Source organism: Clupea harengus, chromosome 2 (genome assembly GCF_900700415.2).
Source record: "Clupea harengus chromosome 2, Ch_v2.0.2, whole genome shotgun sequence".
Lineage (NCBI taxonomy): Eukaryota > Metazoa > Chordata > Actinopteri > Clupeiformes > Clupeidae > Clupea > Clupea harengus.
Window position 1 is genome coordinate 10,470,799 of NC_045153.1, and position 24,945 is coordinate 10,495,743.

Genomic DNA, 24,945 nt, shown 5'->3' on the forward strand with positions numbered 1-24,945 from the left:
TGTGTGTGTGTGTGTGTGTGTGTGTGTGTGTGTATGCGTGTGTGGGTGAACGACCTTGGCCATCAGCTGTCATATAACTGTGAATGCAGGACTTTGTAAACCCTGGCTTCTGTTCAAGGCTATTCCTAAAAACCAAGTGGTGGCTACAATGCAAAAAGCCAAAACAGGTGCTTGAACTCGTCGTGAACCTTATTGAACGGTTTGACAGAACGAGTGGTTTGACAGAAGAGTTGCTCTGACAACAGCATCTGTTTTCACGTAAATACTTAAGAGCATACAGTATATATATTAGGGCTGTCAGCGCTAACGCGTTAATCTATGCGATTAATGCGGCAGTGATTAAGGCGATAAAATATTTTAACGCAATTAACGCAACTTTAAAAAAAAAAAAAACATATTTTTATTATGCCTTTATTTGGATAGGACATGAAGTTATGATAGGAAGCGAGGCGGAGAAGAGGTGGGGAGAGGATTGGGAAATTACATCAGGCCAGACTTGAACCTGTGTCACCTCGGGCAATGTAGCCCGTAAGTAGGGGGCTTGGCCTACCATTTTATGGGAGCGATGAGGGACAGGTGGGGCTTGAATAGCCCCCCTTGTTCAAAGTGGGGAATGACAGAAAAAGTTTAAGAACCACTGCGGTAGTTGAAGATGGAGAGAGTTAATGTGCGATTAATTAGTTAATTTTTTTAATCGATTGACAGCCCTAATATATATATATATATATATGTATACCCTGCTCTTTACAATAAAAAGGGTTTTGGCACTTTTACATAATGCAAAAAGAGACACTTTGCCACACGCTCCCTATGTATGTATGCGGATATGTGGATGTATGATTGTGGATATGTGGATGTACTGTTAATGTGATGTAACCGATTAATCACGATTAAAAGTTTGTTTTTCTTCTTATAAATAAACAAGTAATCACTTCAGACAGCGTGTATTTTAGAAACTGTTGTTTAATTGTATTTTTTTTAAACACAATGGTGCCCCTCGACTGTAAATCGTAAGAATTTCCCCTGAAGCAATTCGAATCACCTCAATCAGCCCACTGTCCTCAACTATGTTGATGGGCCGACAGTCACCGGCAACCCAAATGGTAACCTTTTCACGGACTGGTCTAGTTATTTTCCTAGAGAAGTCATGGAGTGTGGGTTGGCGATCATCTAACCTGGGACTGCTTTCTGTCGGGTGCTTTGCATTAAGGTGATAACTTCAAGACAAGCTGCTTCTGTGATAGCTAAATTCGGGGTCAGGCCTATGTTCCCACAGCCCTATGTTCCCACATTTCTAAGGATTTTTTTTTCACTGAGAATTTTGAAAATTAGGCCCTATGTTCCCACAGATCTATGTTCCCAGATTTATTTTGAAAAATTAGTCCCGATGTTCCCACATTTCTAGATTTTTCTGAAAATTAAACCCTATGGTCCCACATTTCCTGTTAAGCCCCAGCCGTTTTCGGGACAAAAACACCTTCAAATGCATGCCTAAAGTAAATGATCAATTCCTCCACAATTATACAGTCGATTTGCAAGTTCATGTTGCAAAAAAAAAGTACAAAAATCGCCATTTTGAAAAAAATCACGGACCCGCCCGCGGGTTAGGGTTATTATTTAGGGTTATAGGTTAGGGTTAGGGTTAGGATTAGATGAACTGTAGGAACATAGGCCCTAATTTTGTAATGAATATTAGAAATGTGGGAACATAAGACCTAATTTTGAAAAAGCTCTTAGAAATGTGGGAACATAGGGCTGTGGGAACATAGGGCTGTGGGAACATTGGGCTGTGGGAACATAGGCACGCTCCCCTAAATTCAGCTTGACAAATGCTACATACAACTTTAGTTTTGTCGATTGTTCCGTCATTTTGACTCTTAAACAGAGACTTTCCGCCCAACAATCCCTCAGCTCTCTCCATCTTCAACTACCGCAGTGGTTCTTAAACTTTTTCTGTCATTCCCCACTTTGAACAAGGGGGGCTATTCAAGCCCCACCTCACAACTCTAACCTACAGCCCAAAACACCGCCACAACACCAACCTTCAGCACAACACACCTCCACAACCCTTAACTACAGCACAACACACCTCCAAAACACCAACCTTCAGCACAACACACCACCACAACCCTAACCTACAGCACAACACACCTCCACAACACCAACCTACAGCCCAAAACACCGCCACAACCCTTAACTACAGCACAACACACCTCCAAAACACCAACCTTCAGCACAACACACCACCACAACCCTAACCTTCAGCACAACACACCACCACAACCCTAACCTTCAGCACAACACACCACCACAACCCTAACCTTCAGCACAACACACCTCCACAACCCTAACCTTCAGCACAACACACCACCACAACCCTTAACTACAGCACAACACACCTCCAAAACACCAACCTTCAGCACAACACACCACCCCACATGCAGCACATCTATGACAACAGAGTGAACATCATCATTCCGAAATAACTTCGAATATTACATAACATAATCTGTATTTACCGACTGATTTTATATGGCTATTATTATTATTATTATTTTTAGTTGCTTGCAAGAGCTCATGTGTACACTTTTCAGTTGTTTCCAAACAAGTCATGTGTCTGTACAATGAATCACTGAGTTCATAAAGCCAGGAGTCAGCGCATCTCTCTACTGCTGCAATTGGCCAGTTTCTCTCCCACTCCCTTTCTCCTCCTCCTTCCCTATCGCTCTGTCGCTCCCTCTCTCTGTCTGTCTCTCTCTCTCTGTCGCTCCCTCTCTCTCTCTCTCTCTGTGCCTGTCTCTCTCTCTCTCTCTCTCTCTCTGTGTCTCTCTGTCTCTCTCTGTGTCTCTCTCTGTCTCTCTCTCTCTCTCTCTCTCTCTCTCTCTCTCTCTCTCTCTCTGTGTCTCTGTGTCTCTGTGGCTCTCTCTCTCTCTCTGTCTCTCTGTCTCTCTGTCTCTCTCTTTCTGTAAGTGTGAACGGTAGCTTTGCCAGGGTGGCCCCAGTACTCAGTGACCGGCGTTGCTCAACAGAGTCAAGGTCTCTGCACACAGCAGGCTCAATCCAGTTGGCATGCCGCCTATCATAACAGCCCCACCCCCACCCCCCATGTCGTCTTCTTCACAAGGAAGACTTAGAGAGGAGTGTGTGTGTGAGTGTGTGTCTGTGCGGCTGTGCGTCTGTGCACGTGTGTGTGCGTGTGTGAGAGAGAGTGTGTGTGCGTGTGTGAGAGAGAGTGTGTGTGTGTGTGGGAAGAGGCAGAGTGAAACAGATGAGAGAGAGAGAGAGAGAGAGAGAGAGAGAGAGAGATAGATAGAGAGAGAGTGTGTGTGTGTGTGTGTGTGGGAAGAGGCAGAGTGAAACAGATGAGAGATAGAGAGAGAGAGAGAGAGAGAGAGAGAGAGAGAGAGTGTGTGTGTGTGTGTGTGTGTGTGTATGTGTGTGAGAGAGAGAGTGTGTGAGGGAGGGGGAAGAGGCAAAGAGTTAAACAGATAAGAGCGTGTGTGTGTGTGTGTGTGTGTGTGTGTGTGTGAGCAAGAGAGAGAGAGAGATAGCGACACACTGGTCAAGAAACACACACTGGGTTGGTTCCAGGGCTGGAGTGTGTTATGCAACTGGAGCACGGCCAGTGAAAGTGGGGCAGGTGAGGGTAGGCTGCAGCCCTGCACCCACCTCTCCACAGACCAGTCAGGACCAGGGGAGGGGAGGAGAGGAGAGGGGAGGAGAGGAGAAGAGAGGGGAGGAGAGGAGGAGAGGAGAGGGGAGGAGAGGAGAGGAGGGGAGGAGAGGAGAGGAGAGGAGGGGAGGAGAGGAGAGGAGAGGGAAGGAGAGGAGGGGAGGAGAGGAGAGGAGAGGCATATGAGTATACCTTTGCCTTACAGATGAATATAAAAGGTGTGTGTGTGTGTGTGTGTATGTGTGTACAAACACACAGATCGGAAGTCTCGACATAGGGATTTTGCGATTTTACGGGTACACAAGCATACCTTTCTCTCAATAAGACTGAGGGGTCTAGTGTTATGTGTGTGTGTGTGTGTGTGTGTGTGTGTGTGTGTGTGTGTACACTGCACCTTGCTCCCTGTGAGCAGGGCGAGGTGAGGCTTGAGGTCCTCTCCGATGACGGAGTAGATGGCCACCAGGCAGAAGACGCTGGCCTTGCGGACGCTACTCTCTGTGTTGTCATACCCCTGGAGAGAGAGATGGCAGAGAGAACATGAGGAGGGGGAACAGCTCCAGAAACACAGAGATAGGAGTACATTCATGTGGCTACACACACACACACGCACACGCACGCACGCACATTCACACCAACATGCACCACTATCTGGAAGCATACATTTTGGTGATTTATTATTTAAGTGCTGTGTGTTGACAAAACTGCATCCAGCTATACACCTATGCGCGTACGTGCACACACACGCGCGCGCACGCACACTCACACATGTGCATGCACACTCAACTCATATATATATATATATATATATATATATATACACAAAAATAAGTATTGAACACGTCACCCTTTTGAAAGTATATTTACTGAGAAAAATGGTGACGTGTTCAATACTTATTTTACCCGCTGTATTTTCTTACAAATAATAATAATTCAGGTTCCACAACACACACAAAAATGGATACACACACAAAGACCCATGCACATGCAAATCCACTAGAACAGTGGTTCTTAACTGGTCTGGCCTTGGGACCCACAATTTCCTATGGTCATCAGGTCGCGACCCACTTTTTTTTACGTTGAAGAGAACTTATTTTATTTCTCAAAAACATTACTGCACATATGATATTACATTGGCATTTGTATTAAAATATTCAATCATTGGCAAAATACTCAAACATTTCATCCATTTAGATTTGACAACCACACTGTATGAACTGTATGTGAACACTGCAAATAACATGAGGTGGGCCTACCGCCTTTTACATTGACCAGATTCACAATGAAAAGACCAGAACAGGCTGTTTTAACAATTCAGCAAATTAGGCCTAGGCTGTTTTAGGGTCATTAATGAGAGAACTGGGGGAAATATTACTGCACATATGATATTGGCATTTTTATTAAAATATTCATTGGCAAAATACTCTTAACATTTCATCCATTTAGATTTGACATATGTATGAACTGGATGTGAACACTGCAACTAATATGAGATGGACCTACCTCCTTTTACAATGACCAAAATTACAATGAAACCTGAACAGGCAGTTTTAACAATGAGCAAATCAGGCCTAGGCTGTTTTAGGATAATTAATGAGAGAACTTGGGATGCTTTTTAGATCTGATCAGAGACTCAAAATCAGGCACTGTGGTAGACAGAGCTACACGTAAATCATGTTCAGTGTCCAACCTGTTTCTTTGCTTGGGCAGTAAGATTTGAATTGCTTGGCTAGCCAAGGAGGAATACTCAGCCGTGACACTGCTGCACCAGAAGTGAGAGAGGCTGACTCCTCCGAATTTCTTTTTCAGCGTCTGGTCGCATGAAAGCTCAATCAGCTGATTCTCTTCATTACATGGCAACGCGACGTTATCGAGGTCGATTCCAAAGGGATCGCGCACCCACTGTTCATCTTCACTCGATGTCTCTGGGAAGTAATTATGAAACCGCGATTGCAGTTTCCCGAGTTGCGCTGTAATGCTGCTCTTCAGGGCATTTTTGTCCGCAACAGTGTCCAGCTGAAGTATTTCATGATGGGCGTTGGGAAACATGTCCAACCTGTCTTTGGAAACTCTGTTTAGCCACAGTGCGATCTTCTTCTTGAACGCATTCACTTTATCGGACTGCTCAAACGTATTATGGCCCTTCCCTTGCAAAGATTCGTTCAGTGTGTTTAGGTGCTCGAACACATCAAGTGTTCTGCAACCAATATTCTATGTCCATGACTACAACATGCATGGACCTGATATCAAAATAAAGATTTTGGGTCAACTAGTAGGCCTAGGTAGCCTAGTCTCTGTGGATGGGGTGAACGTTACGCGGTTGCGAAAAAAACGCATTCTTTTCATGAAAAGATATTTTTTTTCACACCATCCCTCCGCGACCCACTCAGGACACCTCCGCGACCCAGTTTTGGGTCGGGACCCACCAGTTAAGAAACACTGCACTAGAACACACAGATGCACACAACCAGGGCAAAGCTTTATAGACGTGCAAATGATCTGTGCATTACTACCAACATACCAACACACAAACACGTGCAACATGTGAACTCATATAGACATGCATGCAAACCAGAAAAATTGACACACACACACATTAACTATGAAGACACACACACACACACACACGGTTCACAGAGCACACTGGGGGAGTGGTCGAGGGGGTCTGTGTGTTTGTGTGTGTGTGTGTGTGTTTTCGTGCGCGTGAGTACGTCTCTGTTGACAGAGTGGGGACAAAGAACTCAAACATTTCCAGGTACAAATAAGGCAGAACGTTCCTTTCCCACTATCCTAATATGACTAACGGGGGGGCCCTGTCCTGCCAGAACCCTCCCGCAGACCAAGGTCCAACTCACCTAAGCAGATCAGTCAGCCCGGCCCACAGCTCCTGGCCTAAAGCCCGTCCCACGCCACGGCACACCACGTTGTTTTTTTTTTTTTTTGCCGTTTGTTTACTAGGTTTCACAACCTTTAACATAATTTCCAATCGCACCGCGTCAACTGCCTGTCCTGACTGAACGTGCATTGAAAGATTTCCCATGAAGGGTTCTCCATGAACACAGGTTCTTGTGCTTTAATGATGGACCGCAAGGAGCTGCTTTCATATCTTAACCTCACACAGTGAACGCTCAGAGAGGCCTGTTCCTGTGCAATCACTACACTCACACTTCAGAGACAACCTGCTATGGTTGCCAGAGAGCTCAGCTCTACACACATAAAAACACACACATAAACACATGCAATTGCAGCAGGCACACTGTGATCACGAGTGTTTGAAGACTCTCTGGAAGGGCATGTAGACACACACACACACACACACACACACACACACACACACACACACACACACACACACACACACACACACACACACCTGCAGCAGGCCTGGGATGATGTCGGGCAGCAGCGTGCAGAGCGACTCCTTGGTGATGCGCTCGATGACTTTGGTCTGCATCTTGATGGCGGCCAGGTTGATGGGGTAGTCGGCCGTCTGCACGATGGGGCACAGCACCTTGATGCACTGCTCCGGGTGGATGGAGCTCGCCAGGGTGGAGGCAGCCTCCTCCGCCGCCCGCACCACCTGCACAGGGAGAGGGGGCAAAGGTCAAGGGTCTGCAGTGTGTTCAGCGGAGTAAACAAACCATGGTGAAACCACCCTCGTGTCAATTGTTTTTGTCCCAGACGTACTGCTGTGCAGCAAATCTCACGTGGAAGGGGAGAAGGGGGCGACAGTGGTTCAGGAGGTAGAGAAGTCGTTTAGTAATCAGAAGGTTGCTAGTTCAATCCCCTTTTGAAGCGTCCTTGAGCAAGACACTGAACCCCTAATTGCTCCTGATGTGCAGTGTGCCATCAGTGTAAATGTAAAAAAAAATGTGTATACCTTGTAAGTCGCTTTGGAGAAAAGTGTCTGCTAAATGACTAAATGTAAATGTAATGTAAATAAATCACCAGTAGCATTACATGGTACCACAAACATAAGTTAAAGTCTTCTCCTGAGCTTTGGGCGTAGGTTGTTATGATCTCTAACTGTGTTTAGACTGCTTCACACACAATAAGGGAGGCCTACTCATTAGGAAGGGGACACTTTGGAGTGGACTAGTGAGCGTCCGCTCTCGTTCCTCCCTCGGTGTCATTCATTCACTCACTCACTCACTCATGCACGACATGCAATGCCCTAATGACGTCCGGAAAGAATGTGTCTGAGGTATGTGTGTGTGTTTGTGGGGGTGTGTGTGTGTGTGTGTGTGTGATTGTGTATGTGTGTGTGTGTGTGTGTGTGTGTGTGTGTGTGTGTGTGTGTGTGTGTGTGTGTATGTGTGTATGTGTGTGTGTGTATGTGTGTGTGTGTGTGTGTGTGTGTGTGTTTGGACAGGGCAGGTGGCCTCTTGGGAGCCAGGTGCCGCCATTATGTGAAGGATTAAGGTGAGACGGCCACCCAGCTACGGTGTTCACGAGGCCTCATCCCTCCTAATCTTCCCCTTCGGCGACACGGGGGTCGAGTTACTCCTGCTCCGCTGCTCCTAAACCAGCGCATCTCAATCCCGCTCGTGTGCCAGGGCAGACCGCAGGGCCGAGGGGGGGTCGTCAGGGGGTCACGTGACACGGCAGGTTCCTGTTCATATTCAACAGCTCCACACCCACCGGGGTCATCACCCAATGTCTGCATATATGTGTGTGTTTGTTTCCATGTGTCACAGTGCAAACTTGGTAAATACATTTCACCTCAAGTGGAACTCCTATTACGTGTGTGTGTGTGTGTGTGTGTGTGTGTGTGTGTGTGTGTTCCTCACCTCCTTGTGGGAGTCTTTGTGGGCCTCGAGGGTCTTCATGATGGTGAGCTCTGCATAGTTCTTGAAGCGGGCGGGCTGGTTCCTTAGGATCTCCTTTAGAACCCGAAGAGCCAAAGCCCTGATAGTGTGCTGCATTGGGAGAAAGGGAAATTATTAGCCTATAATTATCGCACAGCATCAACCGACAGTTCTGTGTCTGCGTCTGCGTGTATGTGTGCGTTCGTGCGTCCGCTCACATCCTGGTCCCCCAGTGTCTCCAGCAGCAGCAGCAGGATGGTCTTGAAGTGCTCGTCCCAGACGGCCACGCTGTCCTCTCTCGTCATCTTCAACAGCTCCACCAATGCCCCGCGCCGCTCCTCCGCGCGCTCGTTGTGATTGGACAGCTCCTTCAGAAGCTCAGCCACCAACTCTGAGTGGTCCACTGAGAGAGACAGAGAGACAGAGACAGAGAGAGAGAGAGAGAGAGAGGAGAGAGAGAGAGAGAGAGAGGGAGGGAGAGAGAGCGAGAGAGAGAGAGAGAGAGAGAGAGAGTGAGAAAGAGAGGAGACAGATGAAGATTGCAAGCCAAGAGCCTGGATCTGGAATGGTTTTTAATGTACGTCGACGTTAAGCTGTATTGAAAGGCTTCTGAAAGCCTTTGCGTAAGTGTAGAATGCGGTGTTACCATTCTACTGTGTTTTATAGTAAAAGCATAAATGTTAATTAGTCAAAGTGAGGTCGTCTTCACATGCAACGATCAAACGTGTTAAGTGTTGCCCTCACCATGCAGTGTTTCTGTGCAAAAGGAAACTTGGTTAGATACCATATCTATACACAATCACAACCACTGCACAAAAATGTTAGCCCACATTCACGAAAACATAACGAGAGCCCCGTCAGTTGAATCTGTTCGTGTCAAACTCCGGCCAAAAAAGCGTCAGAATAAATCAATGACCAACGATGGAGTTAGATATGAGACGTTTAGATGAGGTGGAAGAGGGGAGGGGGGGGTTGGAGACACATGGGGTAAGGCAGGCAGAGAAGTTTCCGGAAGGAAGGGGGCAGGCTGGTTGGGCGGGGCGGGGCGGGGCGGTGTGTTTACCAGGAGCTAAGCCCTTGGGTAGCACCATCTTGTTCTCACCGCAGTCCTGACGACGGCCTGTGGGGGTGGGGATGGATGGGGGTGGGGGTGGGGTCACAGGATGTCAGTGTCATGACAACAACACACGACACACAACACACAACACACTACGCTCAGGTCAGAACCTGTCTCTTTACTTTAGTAAGGAAAGGAAATTATTTTAGTTCCCTGAAGTATCAACAGCACTTGGTACCCGAGCCTTTGGATTAGAATACATAGCTGTGATCTCCTTCCTAAATATCTTTCTGAATTGAAATAATAGACTAAAAAGTCCTAACTTTACTTAGTTTTCGGAAGAGGCTCACTGCTAGACCAGCTTATTTTTCTACCATTATTGGGGAAGTAGTCAATCTAACAGGCATAGTGAAAGTTCTTGCACACCCCTCCATGACTCTGATCTGAAGTACCAAATCTCTTGAGCAAACCCTATTCAAAAGGGACAAAGTCTGCCCAACCAAACCCCCCCCCCCGCTCCTTGCAGACCCATACATGTTAAAATGAGATCCCCTATTGGGGACCCCCTATTCATGTGCGAGTTTACTAACAAACAAGTCCTACAGGCCTCTGAGTTGGCAATGATAAACATCAACAAACATGATTTGCCCTATCAGTACAAACAAGACAGGGGTCGTCTAGGGTTTGACCCATCAACAAAGGTCAGCAGAGGTAGTGTTTTGGGTCTGACCTATCAACACTGGCCTGGCCTCGCTATTTGGTCGGTCTGATTAGCTCAGTCTGATTGGCCGAGAGGTGGTTGGGGGCAGGAGTGGATAACTCCACCCAAAGTTCCAGGTAGTAACACACCTGACATTTTGGGGATGGGTTTTGATCACCTATTGCAGTCAGTGGACACTGTGGTTTCAGTCTACCTGTCAAATCCAGAACACTAAAGCCACATGGGGGTAACACTTGAGGAGCTGAACACCCAGCAACTGGAGACTAGTCAGAGAGATTAGTCACAGACTCTAAATCTCCAGGACTGAGACGACACATCATCTAGACATTCTCCTTATATCTCTCAGCTTGCCAAGAATCATTCCATCAGGACACAACATTCTATGACATCACATTGGAACAGACTCACTTTATGACATCACAATGGAACAGACAATAGAGGGTGGGAAAGGTGATATGACACATAAAGGTGTCGTCCTGACAACTGTATCCCAGGCACTCACTGTCTCGGAACTGCTCCACATCGTCATCGAACACGGCCTCCTTGAGTGCGCTCTTGTCGTAGGCGCTGATGGTGTCCGCGTAGCCATACGGGCCATGTTCGCGAGCACGGGGGACGCAGAAGGCGCGCGGTGAGGGGGTGTTCAGGAGGGACGTTTTGTTGTCCAGCGCGGTGCGACCGCTGCCCCCATCCACCACGTCCAATCCCAGTCGAGCGTCACCGCTTGGAGATGCGGCGATGCCCTCACGACCCACCTGAGAGGTCAAGGTGACAGAGAAGAAAGAAGACAGAATAAGAGAGAGGACAGGACGACATAAAGGAGAAATACAGACAACTCATGTATAAAATAGAACTGATGTGATGCAAAGCTCAAGCACAATCAGGGTCATTTTATTCAGAGGGATTTATATCCGATCTTTGTCCCTGAGAATTTAGTTTCTTAAACAGTGGACATTGCAGGATAGGGCACAGGAGCCAACAGTGCTGAGGGGGAAAGCCTTGGCATAGTTCCAGCTCAGGGCCTTGTGAAGTGGCCAGAGCATGACACTTCAACCCCCGGGACAGAGAGTCTCACGGAGAGACTTCCTGGTGCTTTCCCAGTTAAGGTTCCAGACTAAAGATCATCTCATTCGTGCCCTTCGGGCCTCCTGTCAGTCAAACTCCAGCTCCTCGGACGGGGCAGACTCACCGCCTCGTCCTTCTTGCCGTCGCGGCGCATCGGCTCGTTCAGGTCCTCCTGGCTACGGTAGCTGAAGCTCTGGATGGCCTCGGTGACGCCGCGCAGCGAGCTGTAGATCTCCTCCGAGTTCATGTTCTCCGTGTCGTACTCCAGCATGCTGCCAATCACAACAGGAAGAGAGGTCGCGGGGTCAACAGCAGTCAGGTACACAAAGACCGTGAGAAGGTGTGAGACATAAGGTGGATGGGCTGCAGGTGTTTATGGCTGTTGTGTGGCCGTACAGCATGTCTGTTCAAACTGAATTTAAAACTTCATATTAAAAGCGAGTAAACATCCAAACGTATACTGCTTGTATTATTTTGATCTAATGCAGTGGTGTATGGCTGTAAATGACAAGGAAAAGCTCATAGCAGTAGCGTTGTACAGTAGAACACAGTAATGTCCAAAGGCAATAGTTTCCTTGTTAGTTGAGAAAAGATGAAAAGTCCATGTAGAGGAACCATTTCCAAAGGCCAAATCCCATATATGCTAATGAGCAGAGCCAATACTGTACTTCTAACACCCACATTCAATCCAAATTGAACAGAAGAGGGTCAAAATGACAATAATCCTGCAGGCAATCATGGCCGACATGAATTCATTCAAAATGGAAAGCGTTCCTAATACTTATACAACAGGAACTGGATGGAGTCTGTTGGAAATGTGTGACCATGCGATGGCTTCCAAAAGGGGTTAGAGAATACAGGGGAGAGCTCAGTCCCACAACAAAGGCAACATCAGGACTTTTCTCAACGAGCCACAGCCCAATTTAGAGAAGCTTTTCCATTGCTTTTTGGTCCTGTAGCAGAAAATCATGGCACCATTGAATACAGTCTTCTGAAGTTGTAGAAGCAAAACCTACTAGAAGCATTTAGCCGACCAAGACATTTTCAAAAATCAATCTTACAACCAAAATGTCAGACTAGCGACCAGAAAGTAGTCCCTCTGGCGGGGTGAGGCTGCTGCCCAAGGGTGGACCAGTCAACTACTGGCACACAATAAATCACACTTTGAACAGCTTTTTTTTTTGGGCACAGCAAACTGTGTAAGGGTGAAGGTCCCTGTCCATGCCTAGCCCCTGTGACCTTTAACCCCAGCGGTGACCTTTAAACCCCGACCCTTGGCCCCAGCCCTGGTCGGCGAGTGGGCGGCGGGTAGCGGGTGCGTTACCTGGGAGAATACGCGCAGCGTAGGGCCCTGAGGGAGGAGGGGGCGGCGGGGAGGGAGTGAGGAGGAGGAGGAGGAGGGGGAGGAGAGGAGTGCTTTGTAGAGAGCCCGTCCACACCCCAGCCCCAAAGACGACTGCGCCGGAGCAAGAGGGGGGGGGGGTGCCGACGTGCCAACGGCAGGAGAGAACGGGGAAGAAGGGAGGGGGTACGGGGGTTCCAAAAGATGGGAGAGGAGAAGAGGAGAGGAGAAGAAGAGAAGAGATAGGAAGGGGAGGGGGGGTGGTAGAGAGGAGAAAAGAGGGGAAGAAAAAGAGACAGAGAGACTACAGTGTGAGTGTTGGAGGTTAGCAGTATGAATTAATAAGAGAAGACCGGACCGGAAAACCACGTAAACAAAGTGGTTGCCTGCGGTGATGATTGTCCACACATTCAAATTCTGTTTCCGTGGTAACTAAACCCACTCAGGATTTCCGATGACGTGCAATCTGGAATTTGTTCACACTTTAAACCACTGAATTCAATTTCATTGGGGCACTTCTTCTGGGTTTCAGGCTGAAGTCTCAGAACGATAGCAAGACATTATTTCATTAGTAAGAGTTAGAAAGTTAGAAACAGTGGAGAGAGAGAGAAAGAGAGAAAGAGAGAGAGGGTGAGAGAGACACAGAGAGAGAGAGAAAGAAAGAGAGAGAGAGAGAGAGCAGAAAGAAGGTTAAAAGCATCTAGCCAAGCTCTGATTGAACACTGCTTAAGCCACTGTGCTGGATGGAACAGGTGGTGGAGATGGATGAGGCTGTAGAGAGCGAGTCAGGGAGCTGGGAGCGGTCACGTACCTGGGAGAAAGCCCTCCATGGGAGCAGTTTGTTGGGGAGGTGAGCGGACTAGTCCGGCTGGACGGAAGCCGGGGAGGAGTGCGTCCAATGGTATTGCTTGGAGAGCTCTGCAGGAAGCCAAGGGAGATCCAGAAATGAACAATGTGATTACAGCACAACACTAGATGACAGACTACCTGCTAACTTCAATATATTTAGACTGACTGATATTCCCACTCTAACATCTCACAGGTCTCCACACAACTTGGTGAAGTTGGAGTGGTGGAATGCAGGAAAAATCACAGATTCTCGTGAAGTTGCGGCTTTCTGTCTGAAGCCTACCAATCTACCAAATTTCACCATTGCACTTTAACACAATGGTGGAGAAAAACTTCAATGACTAATGTTGACCGACTGAGGCAGGCCTTGATTATGGAGGTTGACAGATCAACAGCACTCACCACGCCAGTGTTGCTGGAGTTCTTGAGGTGGTTGTGCAGCAGCTTGGTGGCTCCGTCCTGGAAGGTCTTGGGCAGGGCTCCCAGCAGCATGGTGAACTCAGGGGTGTTGAGCTCGAACAGCGTGATCAGGACCACTTGAGCCGCCTGAGGCACAGCCACGGAAGCAGAGAGGCGTTAGCGGACAGGGGGGGGGGGGGGGGGGGGAAGTCAGTAGACACACACAGAGAAGCTCAAAATGACACACTCCAAGAGTGTTTAAGAGAGAGGTCAATAACACATGCAGGTTGTTTTGTTTTGTTGTTTGTATTTTGTGCATTATTTGTTGTTGTTTAATACAGTGAGTTCTCAGTCTGAAGAAGGTCAGACTTGGTGAAGGCTCCTAGGCATTCAAACAGTGCTGGTATAGAGACTGCTGCTGTCTGTGTGACAAGTTAGAAGTTTGGTCTCTGACAATTTCCTCAGATCAGACTAAAAGCATACTGTTTTGTTTTGGGGTTTTGTTTTTGTTTTGTTTTGTTTTGTTTTGTTTTGTGCACACAGGTCTCAGCCGTCTGTAAGTTACAACGTAAAACAGAGAAGATGAGTTTGCTTTCCCACACGTCTGCATGCATGCTGTTTGTGCAGCTGTTACCGAAACAGTTTCAAACATGTTAAGCAGAGAAATACACACACAGCATTCAGGTTTTGTAGTCAGTACGTGACAACAATGTAGGTTGCCAGTTTCCGACAGAGAGACACACAAACTCCACACACAAACGTGGTGCAGAGGGTATCACTAAAAAATAACAGACGTCAGCAACACAAGAAAACATCCCCTCCTTCCTTCCTTCCTTCTTTCCCTCCCTGTTCGCCCTCCAGCTAGTAAACAAGTTTTAGATCTGTAATGTTAAAGCTGTTTAGGTGCGGCTTTGTTTTTGCTGTTTTGTTTGGCTGGTTTGGCTTGTAGATGTTTCCATCAGTCGTTCAGCAAGGCACACAGTAATGTTTAGAGCGAGGGGTGAGAAGGAGAGCAAGAAAAAGGCTGCCCACACACTCGAGGAGGATGTACAGTCACACACTCGAGGAGCAGGTACAGTCAGTCACACACTAAGGGAAGGCTGGTTAGGCATTTCTGGAGCGTGCAGAGAGGGGTGCTGGCTCTGTTGTTTCTTCTTGGGGGGAGGGTGGAGGGTGGTGGTGGTGGTTGTTGTTGTTGCGGGGTTTTGATGGGGCACTACCTGCTTGCACCTTTCCTCCACGTTACTCTCTCCTGGCATCAGGGCGGAGGTGCTGGGCCGCCCCGCCAGCTCCTCACCGGCCCAGTTATGGAGGGTCTGGGGGAGCCATGGCGATGGCGATGCGGGGTGACAAGGGAGAGTTACGTCACAGAGAAAACAAACAAAACAAACGGTGTGCGGGGGACAACAGAGAGGAGCGTGGGTGTCTGTTAACTGCCGGCGTCCCTTCAGTACGGGGGGGGTGGGGGGGACAGCAGGTGGAGGGAAGACTGTGCTCTCTGGTCTTCCTAAAGCACATTCCTGAAAGGACTTGAAAGGTTTTTCGCACCTCCTTCATAGGTTTGATTAGCATTAAAATAAATGACGCCAACAGCATCAGAATAGTTCAAATGGTATATGTGTGTGTGTGTGTGTGTGTGTGTGTGTGTGTGTGTGTGTGTGGTTGTGTGTATATGCATGACACACCTGAGGACAATACACATCATGGATACTCAAAAAAAAAAAAAAAAAAAACGATTTCTGTTATCTCTGCTATCTATGGAGCCATGTTGCTACGGCAACTTACCTTCCTGACATCTGAGCTCTTGGGTTCTGTGGTCCAGGTGATGATGCGCGACACGGCCAGCCTCGTTTCGCTGGAGTTCACAAAGTCCGTGGGGTCCATCTGCCGCCCTAGAGCCTCAATGTACTTAAGGATGGCGACCTTCACCTGGGTATCAAACACAACACAGAGCTCATCGCGTTAGAGTGCCTCCATGTACTTAAGGATGGCGACCTTCACCTGGGTATCAAACACAACACAGAGCTCATCGCGTTAGAGTGCCTCCATGTACTTAAGGATGGCGACCTTCACCTGGGTATCAAACACAACACAGAGCTCATCGCGTTAGAGTGCCTCAATGTACTTAAGGATGGCGACCTTCACCTGGGTATCAAACACAACACAGAGCTCATCGCGTTAGAGTGCCTCAATGTACTTAAGGATGGCGACCTTTCACCTGGGTATCAAACACAACACAGAGCTCATCGCGTCAGAGCACAAGTTAGTTAGCAAATGACATGGAGAGAGAACCTGCGCATGAATTGGCATTGGAGATAAATTCATATGCGTACCTTGAGGTTAGCGGTTGCGTCTAGTCATTCATATTATATATATATATATATAATATATATATATATATATATACACACACACACACACACACACACACACACACACACACACACACACACACACACACACACACACACACACACACACACACACACACACACACACACACACACAATACATATAGTATATAAATTATTATGCGTACCTTGAGGTTAGTCTGGTCATTCATATTAAATATACATATATACATAATATATATATAATATATAAATTAAAATGCATACCTTGAGGTTAGGTGTTTGCGTCTGGTCTACAATGAATCGCATGAGGATGTTAAACTGCTGGTCGAAAGGAAATGACTCCCTAAAGAAGAGAATAACAGAGAAAACACACTGATAAAGCCAACAACATAACAACAACATAACACAAGTCTCTTACGAGAGGACAATAACCCAAACCCAGCCCAGAAAAATACCCTCCTCCCAGCACGTAAGTCACTATGGATAACTATATTAATAACATGACGGAAGGTAGAGGCTCAAACTCCACCAACACTGACCTGGTGACGTCCAGGGCTTTCTGGACCTTGGCCTGGACGGAGCCCAGCAGGTCGGCCCCCATCTTCTTCAGCAGCTGTGTGAGCAGGACGAAGAGCCAGTCCTGCAGGTCCTCCCTGTGGACCGTGACGAAGTCCACCAGCGTCTCCAGGAACATGCTGAACACCTGCAGCCACACAGTCACAATTGGGCCATAACTCGGGTTCAAAAGGATTTATAAATACATGCTGATCTACAGCCTACAATACAACATTACATTTGCATTGGGCAACACACAGGGCTGAAGGAACAAGACGTGCAAAAGGACTGCCAAATACACACGGAACATGTATAGTCAGGGCACACATACACTGTTCCACAAAGAGATTTCATTCACCCACACATGGTTGGTGTTCAAACTTTAATGATTTGTTTTTTTTTCCTGAATTTTTTTTTCCAAGATGAAAATTGGTAAAGAGGTACTGGTACTAGGTCACTCCTGCATTAGGCTTTATAAAAGTTGCAGTTCCGGTGAGCTAAACATGAGGAACCTTTATTCTTGCTGGAAAGTTTCCTTTGAAGGGTACCCATAAAAGCCCTGCAAACCTTTACTACCAATGTGGTTTAAGGAGTTTGAAAGGCATATCTGCTTCAGTGGTTCATCCCAATCAGCTGTGTGACTTGGAGACTTGCCAACTTTCCCCAACTCTATGGAGCCACATAAGTTACGTGCGATCATCAAGATTATATGTCGGATACATCGATCAGGATTCACTTACTCGCTGTTGTTAATATCCACACCAAGGCAGGTCATGCAAATACATAAAAACACAAACACACATTTAGTTAGTGGACATCAGCGCTCAGACCCTCCCTGTGAAAACCAAACACTGTTTACTGCTGTTAGTTCTTGTTCCATGAATATACATTTTCATTTGGGGACTGAAAGGCTTTTGAATGAATATAAATATCTATAAATGTATGAACTGAATTGGTCAGAACCAGGAAATTACAGCTGAATACTGTAAATATAAGCACTACAACAAAAACAACAACACATGCACATGTTATAACCTAGCATTATAAACTATTCTACTACTCATATGAACAGGGTTAGCACCAGAGACAATCAATCTGGCCCTCGCTAAATCTCTTACAGATCATCATGCTAGCCAGTTGAGGCTCTGTTGGCGTTGTTTACCTTGCTGTGTGGGTCAGCAAACATCCTGGTGAAGATCTCACAAAGTCTCTTCAGCTCAACTCGACTGCAGAAACACACATCGATCACATGTTAATGCCATCCAATGTTAATACCAATCAATCAATAGTAATCAATACTATTCAATATTTTCCTGTTCACAAACAACAGTGACTCTAAGGCCCATCATAACCCCATAAAGAAATGGAAAGAGATTTAAACATTGCTTCTATTGACACTGATATTCTTTCTATCCTTTCTCTGTTAAAGTGATGCATTTGATACAGTCAGCTAATATGGAGGAACGTATACAGAACCGAATACAGGACTTTAATAGTGTTCCACTAGTGTTCCCCTAGCTTAGTGTGGGAGTCACCTGTGTATTCTCTGGCTCTAGAACAGCTCTGTGCTATGGCAGAACTATATAGAACTTTGTGAGTGTTGACCTGTTCTACCTCTGTATCTCTCGTCACCAAAGGATACTCTTTCTCTTGACCAGGCTCTGTAACAGAACTCTTACAGAACCAAATACAGAACTTTATGAATGTTCCCCTGTTCTATCTTTGTATCGCTCGTCACCTGAGGATCCTCTGGCTCTTGAGAAGGTTCTGTGGCAAAACTCTGATAGATTCAAATGCAGAACTCAAAGCAAGTTCCCCTGTTCTGTCTGGTCACCTGAGGATCCTCTGGCTCTTGAGCAGGTTCTGCAGTCCCAGCAGCCCCTCCTTCCTCTCGGACCAGTTGGAGCTGGCGCAGTGGTTCAGCACCTCGGCCACGTCCTCCGTCTGGCGTAGGTAGTGCGGCAGGCCGCCGTTCCGCGACGAGCCGTACGAGCGCTCCGAGCAGGCGCTGGACGCGTCGCTGTTGGCGTCGTCGTCCGAGTACATCCCCGGCGACTCGTAGCGTCGCCTTAATGGCTTACGCTGAAGAAGAGGAAGAGGATGACAGAGGATGAAGGTGAGACTGTTAGAGTATGAGAATCTAGAGGAATTCAGTGAGGTGAGCTGAGGAGGGGGGCAATAAGAGCAGAATTTGTCAGTTGGTCGGGTTACCATGCAAAATTAGCCTTGAGACAGCCATGCGTTTATTTTTCCTTTTGTGGTTTGTTTCTTAGATTTGATTGTAGGGACATACCTTTACCTTTATATATATATATATATATATATATACTATGTGTGTGTGTGTGTGTGTGCGTGTGCGTGTGTGTCCACGTATGGTTACTGACTTCGATATTAGGACGACTTACTGCTATGGTGTATATGTGTGGAAGAACCCACACGATATCACCTGATACTGCAAAGGAAATCTCCAGGCAAACACCTCAGGAGTCAAGTTTCCAAATGCCTTTCATCAATTTGGCTCGGAAAAACTAATCCAAGTCAGTATTATGTCCTCCGTAAGTAGGAGACAAGGACCACAGGTCCGAGATGCACATTACTGCTTCACCTGATTAAATCTCCCTATGCATTGACTTTGATGTTTGGCGAAGAGGACACCTGTTTGTCCATGCCAAGTGAACATGACCTTTCACTGCTGTTGGTCCCGACTGGCTTTAGCCATGGATGCATATGGCCTGACGATGGATGGGTGGGTGAGTGTATGAGTGAGATGGTGTGAGAGTTTAACAAGTTCGACAAGTCACAGCACACTGCACAGTTCACATAAGCAAATAAAGCAGGTCCGAGAGGCAGTGTGTGTGTGTGTGTGTCTGTGTGTCTGTGTGTCTGTGTGTGTGTGTGTGTGTGTGTGTGTCTGCGTGTCTGCGTGTCTGCGTGTCTGCGTGTTGTGGTGTGGTGTGGTGTGGTGTGGTGTGTTGTGGTGTGGTGTGGTGTGGTGTGTGTGTGTGTGTGTGTGTGTCTGTGAGCAGGTCCGAGAGGCAGAACGTTCCAAAGGCACAATGGAGGACAAGGAGGAGAGCAAGTTGAAACCAGCGATGGCCATGACGGCGAGACACGTGTGGCGATGAATAAACACTGGGTGGAGGGGAGGGGAGATGGACGTCACTAACATCACATGTGGGAGGAGGAAGATGACACATCTGGGCACTCAGGGGTTATTGATGTCTGCATCTATTCATTCAGTTATGTAGTCAGCGGGTGAATATTAAAGCATCTGATGGGACCATGAGCCGGGTGTAAAGTGTGGCGTCTTGTGATGGTCTTGTGATTGGCTGATTAGTGTGTGTGTGTGTGTGTGTGTGTGTGTGTGTGTGTGTGTGTGTGTGTGAGGGTGGCGGCACAAACAGCACAGTAGGTAAAGGAGGCAACTACCTTATTCCTGGAGTCTCCTAACAGCTGGGGGAGGATAACAGACGACCAGAAAAGGAAGAGCAAAGACACACGTTTCAGACGGGAGGGGGCCACAGAGGACGGACGTCAACAGATAACAGTTTTCACATTCTTCACTCATTTTGGGATCCTTTCATAAGTGTGTTAAACGAACAGATTGCAATTGTGCAAAGGGCATTACACCAATGTAGAACTATTTACAAAGGAACTGTTGATAATGTTCTAAATGTAGAACTATTTACAAAGGAACTGTTGATAAGGGTCTAAATATGGCTGAAATCTGCAGATCATAAGGTTTGATACTGGTAGGTGTGGTCTTTTGAATAACAGAAAACCATACCATAATATTATAACCCTTCAACTCTGCCGTAACTAAGGATGTCTGATGAATGCCTCAGCTATTTCACTAGATGTGTTGGCACAAATTATTCCAAGTAGGCTACATCAGATATCAAACCCCTCAACTAATACAAAGCCTATCAGAAATGGAGTTCGGCTTCTACCGACCAATCAGAACTGGGGTTACAAATGTACAAACCAATCAGGTCAGGGCTTCTTACCAGTGCATCGGCCACAGCTGCCTCCACCTCTGTGCCGGTGTTGAGGACCCTCATGGCGTTTATGGACGCAGACATGCGAGCCTGATGTATCAGACCATAACGATCTGGAGGGCGAACAAACAAACAAACAAACAAACAAACAAACAAACACAAAAGAGGAGGTGAGGAGAAAGACAAGGGATGGAGAGAGGCCTACTTACCCCATGCTTTAAAGGGTTCAGTGTTATATATAGTTATATGTACTAGAGAGATATAAATAATTATATATATATATATATGCTTAATAACTATTCAGCTTAATCGTGCTTCATAATGAGGAAAACACATAGAATATTTAGATAGCATATACAATACTACATTTAAAAAAAAGAGTAAAGTTAGAGTTATATTTATCTGTGTGGTTTACGGCTAAGGGGAACTATAGTGAATGATGGGTTTATGGTGGGTAATGATCACTCTTAACCGTCTTCCTTAATACATATGATGAGAATAAAGGAGATGGGGTGATTGAAAGCAGAAAGACAAACACTACAAGAGTCCTCTTTGGAAGGAGAACTAATAAACACGGTAGATTCTTTCTACAAGAGAAAAATGGAAGCAAAGGAAAACAACTCAAAAGCCCAAAACCACCACCACAGGGATAGGAGACAGAAAGGCAGAGTCTGAACAAATAGTTGAAAGAAAGAAAGAAAAACGTGGGATTCCCCAAAAAGTTGAGAAATTTGTAGGCTGCTCAAGAGCAGTTACGAGACAGCGCCGCAGCTACCTGGAACCATGGCGACGCCAAACGGACAGCACAAAGACTATTGAAATACGGCATCACTGATGAGCAAAGTTTGCATGGAAAGCAGGAGTGATTATGGAATCAATGCAATGAATGGATGAATTCAGTTAAAAGAGCAAAAATAAAATGAACATATCCGGCATTGCTCACATCAAAGAGAAGCCAACTATTAAAATGAAGCTTCTTGAACAGGAGCAAAATGTCTAGCAAATAGTCTAGAAAAACGTACAACTGAACAACAATAAGCATAACATAAAATTATAAACCCTAGGCCTCCATCCAACAGTTACTAATCCTGATGGATATACAGGACCTTATAGCGATGGGACGCACGCATGAAGAGCTGATTTATGGGGGCAAAAGAACGAGCAGGTACACCCCCTCACTTTCACCTGTGAGACATGCTTTAAGAGGTGCTGCCCCTATCCTGACCCCCTGTTCTTGATCCCTCATCTGCACGTCGGAGTCCAGAACTGAAGGTCTTCCCACCATAATAACCCTTTTATGACCTTGAATTATTAAAATATGTAGTGCCACTGACACAACACCTCGGTTAAGGGGTGAGCCAAGGCTAAAATATTCAGACGCTGAAAAAATGTATCACGCGTAAAGTTCTGTCTGTTACGTGGTGTAGAAAAATCTACACCTGGACATACATTTACAATTACATTTACATAAATTTGTAACATTAACCCCTTCAGCATTAGCTCTTAGTGGCTAATATGCTAATATTAGTGGCTGATATGGGTAGATAGATAAGATGGCTAAAACACCAAACCCTTGTGTGCCTGCGGTTCTAAAAGGTAGAACCCTCTCTGCTACTGTGAGTTATGCTAGTACCAGGCAGCTCGTTCTTAGGCACATCTGCATCTAACCGTGCAACGCAAAGGGAGGGGCTTAGTGTCCTGCTCGAGATCGCCGCACTGTATCGCCCCAAGAAAACAAAATGGAGGAGCATGCAGAGGCCAAATATGGCATGGTGTGGGGTGGTTTGGGGGGAGGGGCGTCATGCACGTCAAAGGTCAAAAGGTCAAATATGGTGTTGTCGGGGTCCGTGGATCATGCAGGTCACCTGACTGCCCTACGGGGTCGGCCGTGGACAAAGCGCTGGTGGAACGAGAGTGACGTCGGGAGGCTGCCGAAAGGAAGGGGGGGAGGGGGAAAGAAGGGTGACACACACACACCACATGGGTGGGCGGGGTTAGTGTCACTAGGCAACGCGCACCATGAATTGCCATCGCTGGCAGTGGTAGACACATAAAGACAGACAGACAGACAGACAGACAGACAAACAAACAAAAACACACACACACACACACACACACACACACACACACACACACACACACACCAGTCCTGCATGAGAAAGCGCAAGCAAGCAAGCACGCACCCACACACACACACACAAACACACTCAGACAACACTCAGACAAACAAGCATAAACCTGCGGTCACATAAAACAAACAACGTTCACAGGCGACACCAGTCAGTGGACGAGCCCATGGCTATGACACATGCACATCAGCAAAGACCTTCTGCTGCCTTTTTTGAATCTCACAATTTGTCGACTTGCTTTTTGAAAATGTTTCAAAGATGCACCGGAGTTTTCAATGTTACGTATCAGGACATGTTTTACATTAACATCCATTAATTTGAGAGAGAGAGAGAGAGAGAGAGAGAGAGAGAGAGAGAGAGAGGGCGATCATTCAAAGATTTGACAGGTTAGACCATGCAGAAGAGGGCAGGCAAAGAGAACAGCACTGAGAATTCTCATACAGTTCGCTGGGGACCACAGAGAAAGAGACTGAATTTGAGGGGGGGGGGGGGGGGGGGGGGGCAGGTGGTTGTCTGAGGAGAGGAAGGCACAGTTGCACCGGGGGGGTGGGACGCTAGGTGTATCCTAATGGCTATGGACTACTGAGAAGGTATCTGGCATGATAACATGGGCTGGTTGCTCTGGAAACCTAGGATGGACTTTACTACAGAGAAAGGGAATGGGGGTAATTTGGGGGTGGCGGTATCCACTGAGGGCTTGGGGGTGTGTGTGTGTGGGGTGGGGGTGCACAGAAGGGGGGGGGGGGGGGGTCGGTGGGAACGTGTGTGTACTCACCCAGAGGGGCGAAGCCCCGCGCGGGGCTGGTGTCGCGGCTGCTCTCGCGACTGGTGTCGCGGCTGCAGCCCTGGCTCATGCTGGGCCGCGGGATGCGACTGGTCCGGGCTAGCGTGCGGTAGGGAGAAGCGGCAGGAACAAGAGCTTTACCACACAGCCTGGCTGTTAGGACACAGGTTAGGGCGTTAGTTAGGCCAGCCGGCCAGCCGGCCAATCAGAGACAGGGCATGGACAGGAAGGGGGGGGGGGGGTTGTTGGGGGGAAGGGGGGGGGGGGGTGGTAGGAGACTCCTTTCAGTGGGAGACAAGTCAGGACATTGAAAGCAAGAGACTGAGGCAGTTGGTTGGTTGGTAGAGACTAATGTCACACGTGGCGCCAAGGATTAGCAATTGACATTTGGTGAAGCCACGTTAAACGAAATTAAATTAAATGAAATAATGGAGTTATTGGTAATTGGTTGTGTTTGAGTTCAAGAAAACCACATCAAAATCACCTTTCGGTCTCAATCAATAAACAAATATATTTTAACACGGAGGCCTGATCAAGTTCAGATGTGTCCGATTGTTGTCACATTCTGTTTACTTATGGACAGATCTTTAAAAAAGGCAGCCTTTGACGAGACACAATGACATCAGCATAGCATGATGACAATGGAGGGAGCCCATTGGTCAACCCTGCCATCACTCAATACCACAGGCCAATCAGACCACAAACATAAGCCACAGGTGAGCAGACACTGGCTCAGACAGACAATGATGGCATCAGCTTCCTCGTCAGCAAATTCACTTTAAAAATGCTCTGGGATATTCTTCCTCTAAGCTGGCCCCTGGTCTGTAGGGCTGAACTGATGGAGTTCGCACAGAGGGAATGGCGCTGACAGATGAGACAGTGATGGAGCATTTCTACCACACATGGAACCCTGTTGGTTTTGTGTACGCTGTGACCAGACCTTACGGTCTGTGGTCTTTCACCACAGATATATAACATTGAGGGTTATGGTCATTTTTTTCGTGTTACATATTCTAGCTTCTTGTCAAGAACAGAGAAGGAAGTAGCCAAGTAGTGGGGACAACCTTGACATGTTTATATTCACTCAATCATTAAAACAAACAAAAAACATGGCTATAAGATGGGTTTATACACAGATTGCAGCATTGAATGGTATCCATGGCGATAAGCATCAACAGTTACACCAGAAACACAAAAAGCCATGACCACTTAAC

The 24,945-nt window shown here is 46.9% G+C and overlaps 1 protein-coding gene across 1 annotated transcript in view; it reads right to left on the bottom strand.

Annotated features, from left to right (window-relative positions):
• LOC105894199 (CLIP-associating protein 1-like) overlaps positions 1-24,945 on the bottom strand; it is a 46,507-nt gene that overhangs the window by 2,305 nt on the left and 19,257 nt on the right. Inside the window, exons 16-35 of the mRNA XM_031577645.2 lie at positions 23,723-23,884; positions 22,684-22,746; positions 20,828-20,931; positions 20,250-20,273; positions 18,655-18,902; positions 17,983-18,046; positions 17,561-17,563; positions 16,805-16,968; positions 16,530-16,608; positions 15,697-15,840; positions 15,132-15,227; positions 13,915-14,058; positions 13,475-13,581; positions 11,446-11,593; positions 10,759-11,011; positions 9,542-9,598; positions 8,697-8,881; positions 8,461-8,589; positions 7,044-7,250; positions 4,068-4,184 (exon numbers count right to left, since the gene is read on the bottom strand). Coding sequence (XP_031433505.1) covers positions 4,068-4,184; positions 7,044-7,250; positions 8,461-8,589; positions 8,697-8,881; positions 9,542-9,598; positions 10,759-11,011; positions 11,446-11,593; positions 13,475-13,581; positions 13,915-14,058; positions 15,132-15,227; positions 15,697-15,840; positions 16,530-16,608; positions 16,805-16,968; positions 17,561-17,563; positions 17,983-18,046; positions 18,655-18,902; positions 20,250-20,273; positions 20,828-20,931; positions 22,684-22,746; positions 23,723-23,884 — 2,498 coding nt within the window. The remainder of the gene's footprint in view (positions 1-4,067; positions 4,185-7,043; positions 7,251-8,460; positions 8,590-8,696; positions 8,882-9,541; positions 9,599-10,758; positions 11,012-11,445; positions 11,594-13,474; positions 13,582-13,914; positions 14,059-15,131; positions 15,228-15,696; positions 15,841-16,529; positions 16,609-16,804; positions 16,969-17,560; positions 17,564-17,982; positions 18,047-18,654; positions 18,903-20,249; positions 20,274-20,827; positions 20,932-22,683; positions 22,747-23,722; positions 23,885-24,945) is intronic.